This window comes from Oncorhynchus gorbuscha, linkage group LG08 (genome assembly GCF_021184085.1).
Source record: "Oncorhynchus gorbuscha isolate QuinsamMale2020 ecotype Even-year linkage group LG08, OgorEven_v1.0, whole genome shotgun sequence".
Lineage (NCBI taxonomy): Eukaryota > Metazoa > Chordata > Actinopteri > Salmoniformes > Salmonidae > Oncorhynchus > Oncorhynchus gorbuscha.
In genome coordinates, this window is record NC_060180.1 from 30,739,858 (window position 1) to 30,759,934 (window position 20,077).

A 20,077-nucleotide genomic window follows, 5' to 3' on the forward strand; every position below is an offset into this window, starting at 1 on the left:
ATCATCAACGGTTTATCAAGACATTTTGCAGGAGAATGTAAGGCTATCATCTGTCCGGCAATTGAAGCGCAACAGAAGTTTGTTGATGCAACAGGACAACGACCCAAAACGCAGAAGTAAATCAACAACAGAATGGCTTCAACAGAAGAAAATACGCTTTCTGGAGTGGCCCAGTCAGAGTCCTGAACTCAACCCAATTTAAAATGCTGTGGCATGACCTCGAGAGCGGTTCACACCAGACATCCTAAGAATATTGATGAACAGAAACAGTTTTGTAAAGATGAATGGTCCAAAATGCCTCCTGTGTAACGGTTTTCTTTAGGTGAAGTAGAGGCGGACCAAAATGCAGCGTGGTTGTTATTCATTGTACTTTAATAAAGAAACTGTACACGAATAAACTAACAAAACAACAAACGTGCAAAACACAGAGACCGGAACAATCACCCACAAACACACAGTGAAACCCAGGCTACCTAAATATGGTTCCCAATCAGAGACAATGACTAACACCTGCCTCTGATTGAGAACCATATCAGGCCAGACATAGAAATAGACTAACAAGACATAGAATGCCCACTCAGATCACACCCTGACCAACCAAAACATAGAAACATACAAAGCAAACTATGGTCAGGGTGTGACATCCTGACTGTTGTGCAAGTCTGTTCCGCAACTACAGAATATGTTTGGTTGAGGTTATTGCTTTCAAAGGAGGGTCAACCAGTTATTAAATCCAAGGGTTCACATACTTTTTCCACTCTACACTATGAATGTATTCAATAAAGACATGAAAACGTATAATTGTTTGTGTGTTATTAGTTTAAGCAGACTGTGTTTGTCTATTGTTGTGACTTGGATGGAAGATCAGATCAAATTTCATGACCAATTTGTGCAGAAATCCAGGTAATTCCAAAGGGTTCACATACTTTGTCTTACCACTGTAACTCCACTGTGTCCCTCTCATCAACTCCACTCGTTCTTCTCTTCCTTCCCCCCTTCCTCTCTCAGGTCCCTGGTAGCTAACCTAGCGGCAGCTAACTGTTATAAGAAGGACAAACATCTGGACTTGAAGGAGAACTGGAAACTGGTGGAAAAAGCCAAAGTTTACTATATCGCTGTATGTAACAAAGACCACACACACAGGCTGAGTAGCATTGGTTATAACATACTGTGTAGCATGGATTATAACAGGCTGTGAATAATTGATTATAACAGGCTTAGTAGCATGGAATAATAACATACTGTGTAGCATGGATTGTAACAGGCTGTGTAGCATTGGTTATAACTTACTGTGTAGCATGGATTATAACAGGCTGTGTAGCATTGATTATAACAGGCTGTGAATAATTGATTATAACATACTGTGTAGCATTGGTTATAACAGGCTTAGTAGCATTGGTTATAACAGGCTGTGTAGCATTGGTTATAACAATGTGGAGCATTGATTATAACATGCTGTGTAGCATTGATTTTAACAGGCTGTGAATAATTGATTATAACATACTGTGTAGCATTGATTATAACAGGCTTAGTAGCATTGGTTATAACAGGCTGTGTAGCATTTACATTACATTTAAGTCATTTAGCAGACGCTCTTATCCAGAGCGACTTACAAATTGGTGCATTCACCTTATGACATCCAGTGGGACAGTCACTTAACAATAGTGCATCTAAAACTTAGGGGGGGTGGGGTGAGAGGGATTACTTAACCTATCCTAGGTATTCCTTAAAGAGGTGGGGTTTCAGGTGTCTCCGGAAGGTGGTGATTGACTCCGCTGTCCTGGCGTTGTGAGGGAGTTTGTTCCACCATTGGGGGGCCAGGGCAGCGAACAGTTTTGACTGGGCTGAGCGGGAGCTGTACTTCCTCAGTGGTAGGGAGGCGAGCAGGCCAGAGGTGGATGAACGCAGTGCCCTTGTTTGGGTGTAGGGCCTGATCAGAGCCTGGAGGTACTGAGGTGCCGTTCCCCTCACAGCTCCGTAGGCAAGCACCATGGTCTTGTAGCGGATGCGAGCTTCAACTGGAAGCCAGTGGAGAGAACGGAGGAGCGGGGTGACGTGAGAGAACTTGGGAAGGTTGAACACCAGACGGGCTGCGGCGTTCTGGATGAGTTGAAGGGGTTTAATGGCACAGGCAGGGAGCCCAGCCAACAGCGAGTTGCAGTAATCCAGACGGGAGATGACAAGTGCCTGGATTAGGACCTGCGCCGTTTCCTGTGTGAGGCAGGGTCGTACTCTGCGGATGTTGTAGAGCATGAACCTACAGGAACGGGCCACCGCCTTGATGTTAGTAGAGAACGACAGGGTGTTGTCCAGGATCACGCCAAGGTTCTTGGCGCTCTGGGAGGAGGACACAATGGAGTTGTCGACCGTGATGGCGAGATCATGGAACGGGCAGTCCTTCCCCGGGAGGAAGAGCAGCTCCGTCTTGCCGAGGTTCAGCTTGAGGTGGTGATCCGTCATCCACACTGATATGTCTGCCAGACATGCAGAGATGCGATTCGCCACCTGGTCATCAGAAGGGGGAAAGGAGAAGATTAATTGTGTGTCGTCTGCATAGCAATGATAAGAGAGACCATGTGAGGTTATGACAGAGCCAAGTGACTTGGTGTATAGCGAGAATAGGAGAGGGCCAAGAACAGAGCCCTGGGGGACACCAGTGGTGAGAGCGCGTGGTGAGGAGACAGATTCTCGCCACGCCACCTGGTAGGAGCGACCTGTCAGGTAGGACGCAATCCAAGCGTGGGCCGCGCCGGAGATGCCCACCTCGGAGAGGGTGGAGAGGAGGATCTGATGGTTCACAGTATCGAAGGCAGCCGATAGATCTAGAAGGATGAGAGCAGAGGAGAGAGAGTTAGCTTTAGCAGTGCGGAGCGCCTCCGTGATACAGAGGAGAGCAGTCTCAGTTGAATGACTAGTCTTGAAACCTGACTGATTTGGATCAAGAAGGTCATTCAGAGAGAGATAGCGGGAGAGCTGGCCAAGGACGGCACATTCAAGAGTTTTGGAGAGAAAAGAAAGAAGGGATACTGGTCTGTAATTGTTGACATCGGAGGGATCGAGTGTAGGTTTTTTCAGAAGGGGTGCAACTCTCGCTCTCTTGAAGACGGAAGGGACGTAGCCAACGGTCAGGGATGAGTTGATGAGCGAGGTGAGGTAAGGGAGAAGGTCTCCGGAAATGGTCTGGAGAAGAGAGGAGGGGATAGGGTCAAGCGGGCAGGTTGTTGGGCGGCCGGCCGTCACAAGACGCGAGATTTCATCTGGAGAGAGAGGGGAGAAAGAGGTCAGAGCACAGGGTAGGGCAGTGTGAGCAGAACCAGCGGTATCGTTTGACTTAGCAAACGAGGATCGGATGTCGTCGACCTTCTTTTCAAAATGGTTGACGAAGTCATCTGCAGAGAGGGAGGAGGGGGGGGGGAGGATTCAGGAGGGAGGAGAAGGTGGCAAAGAGCTTCCTAGGGTTAGAGGCAGATGCTTGGAATTTAGCGTGGTAGAAAGTGGCTTTAGCAGCAGAGACAGAGGAGGAAAATGTAGAGAGGAGGGAGTGAAAGGATGCCAGGTCCGCAGGGAGGCGAGTTTTCCTCCATTTCCGCTCGGCTGCCCGGAGCCCTGTTCTGTGAGCTCGCAATGAGTCATCGAGCCACGGAGCGGGAGGGGAGGACCGAGCCGGCCTGGAGGATAGGGGACATAGAGAGTCAAGGGATGCAGAGAGGGAGGAGAGGAGGGTTGAGGAGGCAGAATCAGGAGATAGGTGGGAGAAGGTTTGAGCGGAGGGAAGAGATGATAGGATGGAAGAGGAGAGAGTAGCGGGGGAGAGAGAGCGAAGGTTGGGACGGCGCGATACCATCCGAGTAGGGGCAGTGTGGGAGGTGTTGGATGAGAGCGAGAGGGAAAAGGATACAAGGCAGTGGTCGGAGACTTGGAGGGGAGTTGCAGTGAGGTTAGTGGAAGAACAGCATCTAGTAAAGATGAGGTCGAGCGTATTGCCTGCCTTGTGAGTAGGGGGGAAGGTGAGAGGGTGAGGTCAAAAGAGGAGAGGAGTGGAATGAAGGAGGCAGAGAGGAAAGAGTCAAAGGTAGACGTGGGGAGGTTAAAGTCGCCCAGAACTGTGAGAGGTGAGCCGTCCTCAGGAAAGGAGCTTATCAAGGCATCAAGCTCATTGATGAACTCTCCGAGGGAACCTGGAGGGCGATAAATGATAAGGATGTTAAGCTTGAAAGGGCTAGTAACTGTGACAGCATGGAATTCAAAGGAGGCGATAGACAGATGGGTAAGGGGAGAAAGAGAGAATGACCACTTGGGAGAGATGAGGATCCCGGTGCCACCACCCCGCTGACCAGACGCTCTCGGGGTGTGCGAGAACACGTGGGCGGACGAAGAGAGAGCAGTAGGAGTAGCAGTGTTGTCTGTGGTGATCCATGTTTCCGTCAGTGCCAAGAAGTCGAGGGACTGGAGGGAGGCATAGGCTGAGATGAACTCTGCCTTGTTGACCGCAGATTGGCAGTTCCAGAGGCTACCGGAGACCTGGAACTCCACGTGGGTCGTGCGCGCTGGGACCACCAGAGTAGGGTGGCCGCGGCCACGCGGTGTGGAGCGTTTGTATGGTCTGTGCAGAGAGGAGAGAACAGGGATAAACAGACACATAGTTGACAGGCTACAGAAGAGGCTACGCTAATGCAAAGGAGATTGGAATGACAAGTGGACTACACGTCTCGAATGTTCAGAAAGTTAAGCTACATAGCAAGAATCTTATTGACTAAAATGATTAAAATGATACAGTACTGCTGAAGTAGGCCAGCTGGCAGTGGGTGCGTTGTTGACACTACACTAATCAAGTCGTTCCGTTGAGTGTAATAGTTACTGCAGTGTTGCTATTCGGGGCTAGCAGGCTAGCTAGCAGTGTTGTTTACGTTACGTTGCGTTAAAAGAACGACAATAGATGGCTAGCGAACCTAGAAAATCGCTCTAGACTACACAATTATCTTTGATACAAAGACGGCTATGTAGCTAGCTAAGTAGCTAGCTACGATCAAACAAATCAAACCGTTGTACTGTAATGAAATGAAGTGAAAAAGTGATACAACCTGTGAATGCGACCGGGTAGTTGAGTTCTATACAGAAGACGTTGGCTAGCGTTGGCTAGCTGTTGGCTAGCTAGCAGAGTTGGCTAGCTAGCAGAGTCACCTACGTTAAGGACGACAAATAGCTGGCTAGCTAACCTCGGTAAATTAAGATAATCACTCTAAGACTACACACTCTAAACCTAAACAACACAATTATCTTGGATACGATGATACGATGATACGAAGACAGCAAAGACAGCTATGTAGGTAGCTAACACTAAACTAATCAAGTCGTTCAGTTGAGTGTAATAGTAATAGTTTCTCAGTGCAGCTAGTCAGTGGACGTTAGCTAGCTGGCTAGTGAAGACTACGTTAGGACGGCGAAATACGATAATTACGCAATTATCTTTGATACAAAGACGGCTATGTAGCTAGCTGAGAAGAAATTGCTAAGATAAGACAAATCAAACCGTTGTGATATAATGAAATATAATGAAAAAGTTATACTACCCGTTGGAGCGACGTGCAGATGCGACCACTCGCTCCAACCGGAACCGTGCAGGCAGGCATTGGTTATAACAATGTGGAGCATTGATTATAACATGCTGTGGAGCATTGATTATAACATGCTGTGGAGCATTGATTATAACATGCTGTGGAGCATTGGTTATAACAATGTGGAGCATTGGTTATAACCATGTGGAGCGTTGGTTATAACCATGTGGAGCATTGGTTATAACCATGTGGAGCATTGGTTATAACAATGTGGAGCATTGGTTATAACCATGTGGAGCATTGGTTATAACCATGTGGAGCATTGGTTATAACCATGTGGAGCATTGGTTATAACAATGTGGAGCATTGGTTATAACAATGTGGAGCATTGGTTATAACAATGTGGAGCATTGGTTATAACAATGTGGAGCATTGGTTATAACAATGTGGAGCATTGGTTATAACAATGTGGAGCATTGGTTATAACAATGTGGAGCATTGGTTATAACAATGTGGAGCATTGGTTATAACAATGTGGAGCATTGGTTATAACAATGTGGAGCATTGGTTATAACCATGTGGAGCATTGGTTATAACCATGTGGAGCATTGGTTATAACCATGTGGAGCATTGGTTATAACCATGTGGAGCATTGGTTATAACCATGTGGAGCATTGGTTATAACCATGTGGAGCATTGGTTATAACCATGTGGAGCATTGGTTATAACCATGTGGAGCATTGGTTATAACCATGTGGAGCATTGGTTATAACCATGTGGAGCATTGGTTATAACCATGTGGAGCATTGGTTATAACCATGTGGATTGGTTATAACCATGTGGAGCATTGGTTATAACCATGTGGAGCATTGGTTATAACCATGTGGAGCATTGGTTATAACCATGTGGAGCATTGGTTATAACCATGTGGAGCATTGGTTATAACATGCCGTGGAGCATTGGTTATAACATGCCGTGGAGCATTGGTTATAACATGCTCTGTGTAGCATTACAACTGGCTGTGTAGCAGTGATAACAGGCTTTATTATCTCCTCCGTAGGGTTTCTTCCTGACTGTGTCTCTGGAGTCCATACTGAAAGTGGCCAAACACGCTTCTGAGAACAACAAGCTGTTCACTCTGAACCTCTCCGCTCCCTTCATCTCTCAGTTCTTCAAAGATGCCCTCATGGAGGTCATGCCCTATGTGGACGTGCTGTTCGGCAACGAGACGGTACACACACACCCTCATTCATTCATTTTTCCAGTATCTAGGTACTTCTGGAGAGAGAGAGAGAGCGAGACAGACAGACTGAATGGTAGAGGGACAGAGTGATGGAAAGAAAGAGACCAATGGGCAAATAGGCAGAGAAAGGGCGACAGACACAAGTAGACAGATGGGGAGCGAGAGGACGATGGAGAGAGAGACCGACAGGCAGACGAGATAGGACGACATGGAGGAATACACTGAATGTACAAAACATTAGGAACACCTTCCTTTTGCCCTCAGACTCAATTTGTCAGGGCATGGACTCTACAAGGTGTCGAAAGCGTTCCACAGGGATGCTGGCCCATGTTGTCTCCAATGTTTCCCACAGTTGTGTGAAGTTGGCTGGATGTCCTTTGAGTGGTGGACCGTTCTTGAACTGTTGAGCCTGACAAACTCAGGAGCGTTGCAGTTCATGACACCATACTCCTTTCGAAGGCACTTAAAATCTTTTGTCTTGCCCATTCACCCTCTGAATGGCACGCATAAAAATTCATGTCTCAAGGCTTAAAATTCCTTCTTTAACCTGTCTCCTCCCCTTTACCTACACTGATATGAATTGGGATTTAACAGGGGACGTCAGTAAGGGATCATAGACTGACTAGGTGAAAGTTATGTCATGAAAAGAGCAGGTGTTCCTAATATGTTTTGTACACTCCCGTGTAAATGGAAACGAATGGAATATTTCTGTTTTTCAGGAGGCGGCCACGTTTTCAAAAGAGCAAGGCTTTCAGGTGAGTGGACTGCGATTTGAAACACAAACACACACACTCTTGTATATTAGTATAGCTTGTTTGTGACTATGGTGTGTGTTTGTAGACTGAGGACATCGAAGAGATTGCTAAGAAGGCAGAGGCTCTGCCCAAAGTCAACAAGAAGAGACCGAGAATCGTTGTCTTTACTCAGGGGAAGGACGGAACCATCATGACCAAAGGTAACTACACACACACGTTGACAGACACACACACTGTCACTCGCACACTGATTTGAGTGCAGAAACTAGCCTACCTTCAGCAACTCGTTGGAATTGGCCATTATGTATAAGGCTAAATTGAAATGTTTCTTACACAAGAAATATGAAACAATATACATAACTATGGTAGCAATTGAACGGGACCAGTTTGGAGATAATGGGAAAATTATTCAACTAAAGGTGAGGACACAACAGTTCACCGGACGCAAGACTGAATCCAAACATTACACTGTTGATTTTATGTGCATTTTACATTTACCATGCTTTTCGCCACATTTGTTGATAATGAAATCTGAAAACACTGATTCAATAACATAAGACTATTCCTGAAAAATGTGTGGTAGGTGCAACATAAGACAACTAAAATTACAAGGGTTTGAGTGAGAGGACTAACTGGTGTCTTTTTTGGAGCTCTCCTAGCTGTGCCTTTGAGGAACTAGAGCAAGCACACGTAGTAATTGTTTTGTTTGGAACACAATCCTGCATCCCTGCCATCAAACAATTACTGTTGTTTACGTTATCCCAAAACGGGTCCATTATAAATCACAATCTGGGTCAGGTGGGCATCATTTGAAAGCGTGTTCTTTTGACTAGCTAAGTTATAAAATATGATCTTACAGTGTTAGGCTTTCACAAGGCAATTCAGAGAAACAGATCGTAATCTTGGTGCTCCTAGAAAGGAGTTATGAGTGCATTCAGGTGCATGTGCTGCAGTGAATTTTCTTCACAATAAACAAACATGGGCTCATTCGGTTCGGAACAACCCAGAGTATGACATCATATCATCATGTATCTGTACATCAAACATGGATCATAAACATTGACACTGTATATGACATGAGTTATTTTCGGCACAGGTATGGCTTGCTTGTATGACATCAAAGCATTACTTTATTTATAATCCTCTTATTCTCAACGTCTCATCGTTCAAAATACATTGAGTCATTGCAATTTACATCATTGCCCTCACTGACAACAAAATGAATTGTGTGCAATGCTTAAATTCAGAACGGCTGTCAGTCAACACCCATACAGATGTAGGATCTTAACTTGATCACTCTTTTGTTGCCGTGATTTTCCTGCACAGCAAGAAATGCATACTTGTATTGTATTTTAGGTTTAAAATGGCTTCTAAAGTTGGTAATTTCCACTTTAAAATGTTCAACTTGATTTGCCCAAACATGAAAATGTATTAACCCCTACAAACAATGTTTGTTAATTATAATACACATAATATTTCACAGTTCCTATTTTCCTGCAGTAGCAAATGGCTCAAATTATGATCCTATATCTGTACAGCGCTGTGAAGCGTAGAGCCAGAGTTCTGACATGTATAGCATGATACTGTACAGCCACTACATTCCAATTAAAGTGCCTATTAGTGCACAAATTTGCCATTTTCTACCTGTATACCATGTGTGTTTTGCTTTGCAATTTTCAACTGTGTGTGTGTGTGTGTGTGTGTGTGTGTGTGTGTGTGTGTGTGTGTGTGTGTGTGTGTGTGTGTGTGTGTGTGTGTGTGTGTGTGTGTGTGTGTGTGTGAAGGAGGTGACAAGGTGGAGACGTTCCCAGTGCTGAAGATTGACCAGAAGGACATTGTGGACACAAATGGAGCCGGAGATGCCTTTGTAGGAGGTACGTGTCCCTGAGTGTGTGTTTGTCTATGTGCATGAACATTTTGGGTGGCTTTCTGTAGGGATATTTGTCTGGTCCTTGGAGTTGGTCCTTGAGAAAGTTGAATAAGTGTGTGTGTGCCATGCAGGATTCCTGTCAGAGTTGGTCCAGGACAAGGAGTTGGAACAGTGTGTGAAAGCAGGACACTACGCTGCCAACGTCATCATCAGACGAGCAGGATGCACCTTCCCCGAAAAACCAGACTTCCACTGATGACCTGTAACCTTAATTGCTGACCTCTTACCCCTACCCCTAACCCATCCACCCTTACCTTCCAACTGAATGAAACCAGGTCCCCCCTGTCCTTTTTTTTCTTTCAACCATCCAATCCATGCCTTCGTCCAATCCATCCATATATCTGTCATTGCTTTCATCCCTTCTTCCCTTGTCTTTCTGCAACCAGACTTCGGTGCCTATTCTTCTTGTCCTACGCTAGAGGATGCTCTCGGGCCACACTGCCTGATACAGCAGTATCTGTTTATACTGATGTTCAACTGCCCTCCCGAAGAACTGCTGAAGTCTACTGCCCTCTGTAAACACAGTTAGACCTTAGGTACCAACGTAATACTGCCGATTCACAGTTAACTATCAGCCTCTCAATAAACTGTCATGTTTACACACACTGCAGGATGCTGCTGGAATCCGACTGCTGTCCAGTCTTCTCCTTGGAGACCGAGCTAAAGCCAAGTTAGTGAGTCAGGATTAGGTAACAGGTTAGGGACATGGTTAATGGGTTAGTTACAGATGGGTGAACACTGCGCATAGAAATTAGATAGGCGGTGTCATTGTGGTTTAGATTTGATCGTTGTTTTCATTGATTGATGTTTTATTGTGACTGGAGGCTTATTGAAGCGGAGAAGTGTTGTTGCAGGGTAGTGTTGCTGTAAAACCAAACGGATTCCTTAACCTTAAAGCGCACAGTAAAAGTGTAAAGTTCTCTGTACACTTTGTAAATGTGTAAAGGCCTCTGTGCACTTTGTAAACGTGTCAAAGCCTCTTGAGTCATTAGTGATTTTTATGGCTGTTTTACAAATTATTAATATTTAAATCATGCATTTTAAAGTGCGGGTGTAGCCTGTAGATATTGGCTAATAAACACATTTCAGTTGGTCTAAAACAAAATATCATATTAGGCTTTTTATAATTTTATAAACAGCCTGTGTATAAGTCTCATAACACTCTAGGAACCTTTGTGCGAATGTTTAGTTTGTAAATGGGGAACTTGGTCTGCAGGGGCTGTGAGGCTTAGGGCAGAAGTAAGCACCTCTCATGTGTATGGTTGTTGATATCATTGAGTCTGTGTGTGGTATTGTGACTTGCTCCTTCTACAGAATACTTCACTCATTGTCCATTGACACAGGCTAGCGATAATAAAAATAAAATAAAATCACTGTTATGATTCAGGAAAGGAGCCTATGTATCCTCGATATGAGCTGCTAACCCAAATTACCAAGGATATTTAATAACACATTTATTTTTGTCTTAATTTCCCCAGGTAAATAGAGAACACATTTATTGATAGGTGCCATCGCCATATTGCTTTCAAAATATGAATGAAATGACAATATGGTTGATTTTTTAAGAGTATTTACTGTGTAATAATTTAACATTATGGCAATATACACATTTAACAAAGTACAATGGAGTTGAACATACAAGCAGTGAGCATTCAGACGGATTATTATAGTTTATTCCATTCATGTTGTTATAGTCCATTTCCTGTTTGCTTCTCTACTGATGAATGTGTGTGTTTCAGTGTCTTAGTATGTCCTCCTGTAGTTGTATATCCAGGTCTGTCAGTTGTTGCAGGAAGCCTTGATTGGGCAGGATGTAGTGTCGACCAGTTCCCTCACTCGATCGATCATCATATACCCCAGGACCAGCTCCACTGACCCGTCACACAGTGCACCAAGATCTTGCCTGATTTACAGAATTGATATGCACTCACAGGCATAAATCTGTGTCAGAACTTTTTGCTCACTACCACTTCCCCTTAAACAACCACCTCTCTTGGTTACAGTGTCTACTGATCTCTCTCTACTCCAGGGTTCCCCAACTGGTGATTTTATTTGCTCCTGAAGTTTTCTGGACACCAGCCAATCAGCTCCAAGTCATATTAATTTGGGAAATCTGTTCCAAAGTATTCCCACGCATAATAGATCTGGTATTGTGAAAAATCACTTACGTGTATTAAAGTAGTAAAAAGATAAGTATTTTTAAATAAGAAAATAATGTTTCTAAACACTACATGAATGTGGATGCTACCATGATTAGATAATGTTGAATAATGATCAATGACAAAAGTTAGAAGCACAAATGCTTAACCTCCCGTTATTGCAATGGTGAGAGGTTAGTATGTCTTGGGGGTATATTTGTGCATTTGTAGTCTTCTTACTCATTATCCACGATTCATTCTGGATTATCCGTAATCATGGTAAACATCCACATTATTGTAGAATTATTTAAAGACATATCATTTACAATAAAAGTGCAATACATGATTTACCATTCAATTTATATTGGGCACAAAATGATCTGAAACACAAACAGCAAGCGATTTCAACAAATGTGTAGAAACACAAGCTTGATGTAGTCATTGCGTGCTAATGAATATGCGACCAAATATTTCACCTTTCACTACTTTAATACACAAGTGAATTTGTCCCAATACTTTTGGTCCCCTAAAATAGGTGGTCTATGTACAAAAAGTGTTGTAATTTCTGACCGGTTCACCCTGACAGCCAGTTGTAAACAGAAGGCTGCTGTATGGAACGTCGTTTGGTACTATATACTGCTGCAACCTATATGCATCATCCGGGACTAGCATTCATAAGCATTAAAACCACATAAGCATGGCGGTGGAAAATGGTTTCATAAAAAAAGTACACATATCTTGCCCAATATTTTTCACGATTTCTTGCCATTAAATCCAGTTAAGGAGGAAATCGACACATTTGCAGCATGAATGGAGAATGTTTTGGATACCCTCCGTGGAAAGGTTTGTAAGAGTTGGCAGCTGCAAGCAATGCGTTTGGACGGTAAAGACAAACGATTCAACATCGCCATCTGCTGGGGAAATGTGAAAGAGTACTCCTTTGCCCTGTAAACAAATCACAGATTGAACATAATGATTTGGAACATTTCTCATTCGCTGGCTATACCGATAACCAATTCAGTATATTTAAAATGAGCGGTAATTCATAACTCGCACATTCCTGAATTAACTAGTTAGTTTAATTTTGATTGTTCGTCTAAACTTGGCTAGTGGGTCAATGTCAAACGTAAACACTCGTTTCATACTTCAATGATCGAATTTTACATTCAGATCAAAGTAATTTGTTCAAAATGTTCACATAATATGTTGACAAAATAAACGTTAGTCTTCTCCCAGGAAATGGCCAAATGAAAACTATTTTTCGTCACTCCGCACGTCACGTGACACAGAATAATCACAGTTTTCTTCGATGAGATTTACCGGCGGTTGGCATCCAATATGTTGCATTACCTTATACTTTTCTTTAAAAATAAATAAACAAATATACCATGTAAATAACACTAAACTCCCTACATAAAAAATTATAATACCACCCTACTCCACTATCTATTTAGTTCTACCTCATGCCAACAACCTGAAAGGATGGGACATCACCACTTAATACACCATGGAACTCTTCTGATGTCAAATCTCACACACACAAATACTACTCTGCTTCTGCCACCACAACCACAATTTTCCGCGATTTATGTTCCATCCCTGCAGTACAGTTTATAACCATGGCTAAAATTGCAAAGAATCCAATCTTACTGAAAGATATATAACTTGTTGCCCTATCCCTCTGTACTGGTACAAATCTACTACTACATCATGTTATGGATATGCTTGTAATCATTAAGGACTGGGGAGTTTTTCAGAATAAAACAAAACAAAATGGAGTTAAGCACCGGCAAAATCCTAGAGGAAACCTGGTTCAGTCTGCTTTTCATCAGGCACTGGGAGATTAATTCACCTTTCAGCAGGACAATAACATAAAACACAAAATCAAAACTACACAGTTGCTTAGCAAGAAAACAGTGAATGTTCTTGAGTTACAGTTTTGACTTAAATCTGCTTGAAAATGGTTGTCTAGCAATGTTCAACAACCAATTTGACAGAGCTTGAAGAATTTTGAAAATAAAAATTGGCAAATATTGTACAATCCAGGTGTGCAAAAAAAGCTAATCTCATCAATGTTATTCTCACAAATAATCCTGACAGGTATCAGTCTGGTGTTTTCTGTAATGACCTTAGTGATCACTGTTTTACAGCCTGTGTTCATAATGGCTGCTCAGTGAAACGACCTGTCCTGATTTGTCGCTTGCTAAAAAACTTTAATGAGCAAGCCTTCCTTCATGAACTATCCTCTGTAAAATGGTACAGAATCACACTCTGTCGAAGTTGCTTGGACCTTATTTTTTAAATATTTTCAGTGGTATTGTTAACAAACACACCGCCATAAAGAAAATGAGAATTAAAAACAGGTTCAGCCCCTCGTTCGGCCATGATCTTGCAGAGTTACTCCACCTCAAAAATTGCATTTGGTGAAAGGCTCGGCACACGCACACTCAGGCTGACTGGCTCTTAATCACCATTTCATTAAGTCAGGGTTCCTATTTGACTCATCCATGCCTCCTTGCCTGTCCAACATTTCCTCATCTCCCACCCCTTCTAACACGACTAGCCCCGATGCTCCTCCCTCTTTTCCCCCTTTCCCCGCTACAAAGTTTCTCCCTGCAGTCCGAGGTGCTAAAGGAGCTCCCTAAACTTAATCCGCAAAAACCTTATGGTTCAGATGGTTTAGACCAGTGGTCACTAACCTTTTCTGAGTCAAGATCACATTCTGAGTCAAAATGCATGCCGAGATCTACCGCTTTATTAACATGACTTTAAAAAATGTAAGCCTATGCAACATTAACCAATGAAAAACAGTACTGTAGCAATGAGGTTTGTACAGTAAGCTACAGGCCCAATACATTATCACTGCATACTGGCTTTGCTTGAATTTACCTGCCAATGCATTGTTGTTCAGGACATGTTTTTTTTTTAAAGAGAGATTTCAAAATTTGAGGTAGGCTATATGATCACACCGGTAATAGATCAATTGTTGTATTACTTGCCGAGTGAGCATACATTTAAATAATTAGCTTTTTATTTTACTGGGCTGATGGTGCCTGCATCTGATGGTCAGTCTCAGCGGAGGGAGAGAGCAGCAGACTGAGGATCCGTCTCTCAACATCCCTCCACTCTCTCTTTCCTCCACTGACACTGACCAAAAAGGGACACCGTCATCCAGTGTTGACAGTGCTGATTAAGAAATTAAACATGAACTCAGTCATAAAAACAGCAGCTCTTTGCTGTATTCGTTGACAGTCTCTCTCTACTCATGGTTTAAACATTAGGAAATCTCACAGTATCAATTTTGCCGTAGCTTTCTTTCTTGCCTCCTACGATACTGCAGAATCAGTCAATCGGTCATGTGAGCAGTCCGATTGGCCAGCAGAGGCATAGAGCACTTGATTTCCTCTCCAGGCCCACTGGGAAGGCAGAGTTTGTACGTTCCGACACATGAAATGGCAACAGTTTGTCCTTTACTGAAAGGGGGAGATCAACCTGATCCTAACTCTTATAGGCCTATTTCTATTTTACCCTGTTTATCAAAAGTGTCAAAGAACTTGTCAATAATCAACTGACTGGCTTTCTTGATTTCTATAGTATTCTCTCTGGTATGCAATCTGGTTTCTGCTCAGGTTATGGATGTGTCACTGCAACCTTAAAGGTCCTCAATGATGTCACCACTGCCCTTGATTCTAAGCAATGTTGTGCTGCTATTTTTATTGACGTGGCCAAAGCTTTTGATACGGTAGACCATTCCATTCTTGTGGGCCGGCTATGGAGTATTGGTGTCTCTGAGGGGTCTTTGGCCTGGTTTGCTAACTATCTCTCTCAAAGAGTGCAGTGTATAAAGTCAGAACATCTGCTGTCTCAGCCACTGCCTGTCACCGAGGGTTTACCCCAAGACTCGGTCCTATGCCCCACGCTCTTCTCAATTTACACCAACAACATGCTCAGGCAGTAGGAAGCTCTCTCGTCCATTTATATGCAGATGATAGAGTCTTATACTCAGCTGGCCCGTCCCCTGATTTTGTGTCCAACAAGCTTTTCTGCCCTTAACCTGGTTCTGAACAGCTCCGAAACAAAGGTAATTTGGTTTGGTTAGAAGAATGTCCCTCTCCCCACAGGTGTGATTACTTTCGGAAAATCTGACCAGGACTCCATTTTGTTGCTCCCAGCCTATAGACAGAAACTAAAACAGGAAACGCCCGTGCTCAGGTCTGTTCAACGCTGGTCTGACTAATTGGATTCCACGCTATAAGATTGCTTCGATCACGTGGACTGGGATATGTTCCCGGATAGCCTCAGACAATAATATTGATGTATATGCTGATTTGGTGAGCGAGTTTATTAGCAAGTGCATCGGTGATGTTGTACATTTGCAATATGGAGATCCTCATCAATCATACAGGTAATGCCAGCGTCCCTTATGCTGTGTAGGTACAAGAAAAATATTTTCTGCCATGTTCACAAAAAAGTGCAGAATTATGTTTTTGAAATTCGTGACCCAGAAATGGTGTCTCCCTTCATTGAGAAACTACTGCTTTGCCGTATAGGTACTAAAAAATATATTTTCTGCCATGTTCACGAAAAAGTGCAGAAAAATACATTTCAAATTCCTAACCCAGAAACGATGTGTCCATCATGACGAACTAGCGGCATGGGGCCTAAAAAAAGATTTTCAAAAAGGGTCAGAAAATAAGTTTCAAATTCGTTTCCATACATTGTTCTAACATGCCAGAGGCTGTTCACTTTGGAGACCTGCTGTGGATATGGGTACGGCCTGGCGGGAGATTTACACCCTCTCCTCGGATTTTCAAGGGCCAGCGAAAGCTCACAATACGCCGCCGGAACCATGATGCTTTCCAGGGCTTGGGCCCCTCTCTCGGGGCGAACCCATTCCAGGGCTCCCTGTCCTTCACAAAGAAAAGAGAACTCCACCCGGGACTCCCACCAGCTTCTCCGGGATCGGTCGTTTTATCTCACTTGACACCTCGCGGCGCCCGTCTCCGCCACTCCGGATTCGGTGATTTGAACCCGACTCCCTTTCGAACGGCCGGGGGCGACGGAGGCCATCACTCCCTTCCGAACGGCGTCCGCCCATCTCTTAAGATTGACTGACCCATGTTCAACTGCTGTTCACATTGAACCCTTCTCCACTTCGGCCTTCAAAGTTCTCGTTTGAATATTTGCTATCACCAAGATCTGCACCCGCGGCGGCTCCACCCGGGCCCGTGCCCTAGGCTTCCTTGCTCACCGCGGCGGCCCTCCTACTCGTCCTGGCATAACCCTTGAGGCTCCCGTGGCCGGCGACGGCCGGGTATGGGCCCGACGATCCAGCGCCATCCATTTTCAGGGTGAGTTGATTCGGCAGGTGAGTTGTTACACACTCCTTAACGGATTCCGACTCCCAAGGCCACCATCCTGCTGTCTATATTGACCAACACCTTTCCTGGGGTCTTATGAGCATCGGCATCATGCGCCTTAATCCAGCGTTCGGTTCATCCCGTAGCGCCAGTTCTGCTTACCAAAAGTGGCCCACTGGGCTTCTTACCCATTTAAAGTTTGAGAATAGGTGGAGATCGTTTCGGCCTCAAGACCACTAATCATTCGCTTTTCCAGATAAAACTGTGAGACTTCGAGCGCCAGATATCCTGAGGGAAAATTCGGAGGGAACCAGCTACTAGATGGTTTGATTAGTCTTTCACCCCTTTACCCAGGTCGGACGACCGATTTGCAAGTCAGGACCGCTACGGACCTCCACCAGAGTGGGTTGCCGACATCGCCGCTGACCCCTGGCACCAGTTTACGTGAGCCGATCCCCGTCCTGGCGACGCAACGCGGTCGGGTGCGCACTGAGGACAGTCCGACGCGGTTGACAGTCGCTCCGGGGGCAGGTGTCCCCCGGGTTAGTTTCTTCCAAACTGGAAGTCTTCCGACTAGCTTGGAAGGACAGTACCGTGCAGTATCGAATAGTTTCTTTACTACTGCTCGATCATCCTATTTTTCCAACTGAATTGAGGAAAATAAGAACAATCCAAAATGTATTTTTGAGACTGTCGCAAAGCTAACTAAAAGCAGCATTCCCCAAGTGAGGATGGCTTTCACTTCAGCAGTAATAAATTCATGAACTTCTTTTGAGGAAAAGATCATGATTAATAGAAAGCAAATTACGGACTCCTCTTTAAATCTGCGTATTCCTTCAAAGCTCAGTTGTCCTGAGTCTGCACAACTCTGCCAGGACCTAGGATCAAGAGAGACACTCACGTGTTTTAGTACTATATCTCTTGACACAATGATGAAAATAATCATGGCCTCTAAACCTTCAAGCTGCATACTGGACCCTATTCCAACTAAACTACTGACAGAGCTGCTTCCTGTGCTTGGCCCTCCTATGTTGAACATAATAAATGTCTCTCTATCCACCGGATGTGTACCAAATTCACTAAAAGTGGCAGTAATAAAGCCTTTCTTGAAAAAGCTTGACCCAGAAAATATGAAAAAATATCGGCCAATATCGAATCTTCCATTCCTCTCAACATTTTTAGAAAAAGCTGTTGCGCAGCAACTCACTGCCTTCCTGAAGACAAACAATGTATACAAAATGCTTCAGTCTGATTTTAGACCCCATCATAGCACTGAGACTGCACTTGTGAAGGTGGTAAATTACCTTTTAATGGCATCAGACCAAGGCTCTGTATCTGTCCTCGTAATCCTAGACCTTAGTGCTGCTTTTGATACCATCGATCACCACATTCTTTTGGAGAGATTGGAAACCCAAATTGGTCTACACGGACAAGTTCTGGCCTGGTATAGAAAGTTTGCAGCCATCCACTTCCTTATGTCTGAAACACAGGCTTCTCGCGAGGGTTTCATTGAAATCTTCAGCTGTGTGTCATCCGCATAGCAGAGAAAGTTAACATTATGTTTTCGAATGACATCCCCAAGAGGTAAAATATATAGTGAAAACATTAGTGGTCCTAAAACGGAACCTTGAGGAACATCGAAATTTACAGTTGATTTGTCAGAGGACAAGCCATTCACAGAGACAAACTGATATCTTTCCGACTGTCGGGATTCCTCTGTTGACAAAGAATATTGTCTGGTGTCTCTACTCCTACTAACATTATTTATTCAATTTCACTCCTTTCTTCCACTCTCCTCAGACCTCCACATAGGAGACATGCTGGACAGTCCTTATTCGTACCACCTCTGTCTCCTTTACCCTAACTGGACAATTCAGAAATTTGGGTGCATGTTCACTACCACAATTGTAGCATTTAACCTCAGCTGGCATACGATACCCCTCCCGTCTACATACACTTGAGACTCTTCATAAAAAAACAATAGAATGGATGGATTGACATTCCTCACTCCATCCACCATGTGGGTCAGTCGGTGTGCACCAACCACTTGATCCAATTCTTCACATAGTGACTTCGGATAGTTTTATGACCCCTTGACTTTTTCCACATTTTGTTACGTTACAGCCTTATTCTAAAATGTATTAAATAGTTTTTCCCCTCATCAATCTACACACAATACCCCACAATGACAAAGCTCAACAGGTTCAGAATGTTTTGCTCATTCACTAAAAAATAAATAAATGATATCACATTTACATAAGTATTCAGACCCTTTACTCAGTACTTTGTTGAAGCACCTTTGACAGTGATTACAGCCTCTATTTGACAGCGATTACAGCCTTGAGTCTTCTTGGGAATGATGTTACAAGTTTGGCACACCTGTATTCGGGAGTTTCTCCCATTCTTCTCTGCAGATCCTTTCAAGCTCTGTCAGGTTGGATGGGGAGCGTTGCTGCAAAGCTTTTTCCCGTTCTCTCCAGAGATGTTCAATTGGGTTCAAGTCCAGGCCACTCAAGACATCAGAGTCTTGTCTCGAAGCCACTCCTGCTTTGTCTTGTCTGTGTGCTTAGGGTCGTTGTCCTGTTGGAAGGTGAACCTTCACCACAGTCTGAGGGCCTGAGTGCTCTGGAGCAGGTTTTTATCTCTGTACTTTGCTCTGTTCATCTTTCCCTCGACCCAGACTAGTCTCCCAGTCCCTGCCTCTGAAAAATATCCCCACAGCATTATGCTGTCACCACCATGCTTCACCGTAGGGATGGTGCCAGGATTCTTCCAGACGTGACGCTTGGCATTGAGGCCAAAGAGTTCCATTTTGGTTTCATCAGACCAGAGAATTTCGTTTCTCATGGACTGAGAGTCTTTAGGTGCCTTTTGGCAAACTCAAAGTGGGCTGTCATGTGCCTTTTACTGAGGAGTGGCTTCTGTCTGGTCACTCTACCATAAAGGCCTCATTTGGCCGCCTTTCGTTCCAGTTCTCTGCTGCCTGTGACTGGAACGAATTGCAAAAATTGCTGAAGTTGGAGACTTATCTCCCTCACCAACTTTAAGCATCTGCTATCTGAACAGCTAACCGATCGCTGCAGCTGTACATAGTCT

The 20,077-nt window shown here is 44.0% G+C and overlaps 1 protein-coding gene across 2 annotated transcripts in view; it reads left to right on the plus strand.

The window, feature by feature from the left end:
• LOC124041487 (adenosine kinase-like) overlaps window positions 1–10,874 on the plus strand; it is a 50,345-nt gene extending 39,471 nt beyond the window's left edge. For both annotated transcript variants that reach the window (XM_046359118.1, XM_046359119.1), the window contains exons 6-11: window positions 1,009–1,117; window positions 6,616–6,786; window positions 7,518–7,553; window positions 7,639–7,753; window positions 9,338–9,427; window positions 9,555–10,874. In XM_046359118.1, coding sequence (XP_046215074.1) covers window positions 1,009–1,117; window positions 6,616–6,786; window positions 7,518–7,553; window positions 7,639–7,753; window positions 9,338–9,427; window positions 9,555–9,679 — 646 coding nt within the window. In that variant the 3' untranslated portion in view covers window positions 9,680–10,874. The remainder of the gene's footprint in view (window positions 1–1,008; window positions 1,118–6,615; window positions 6,787–7,517; window positions 7,554–7,638; window positions 7,754–9,337; window positions 9,428–9,554) is intronic.
• The last annotated feature ends 9,203 nt before the right edge of the window (window positions 10,875–20,077 follow it).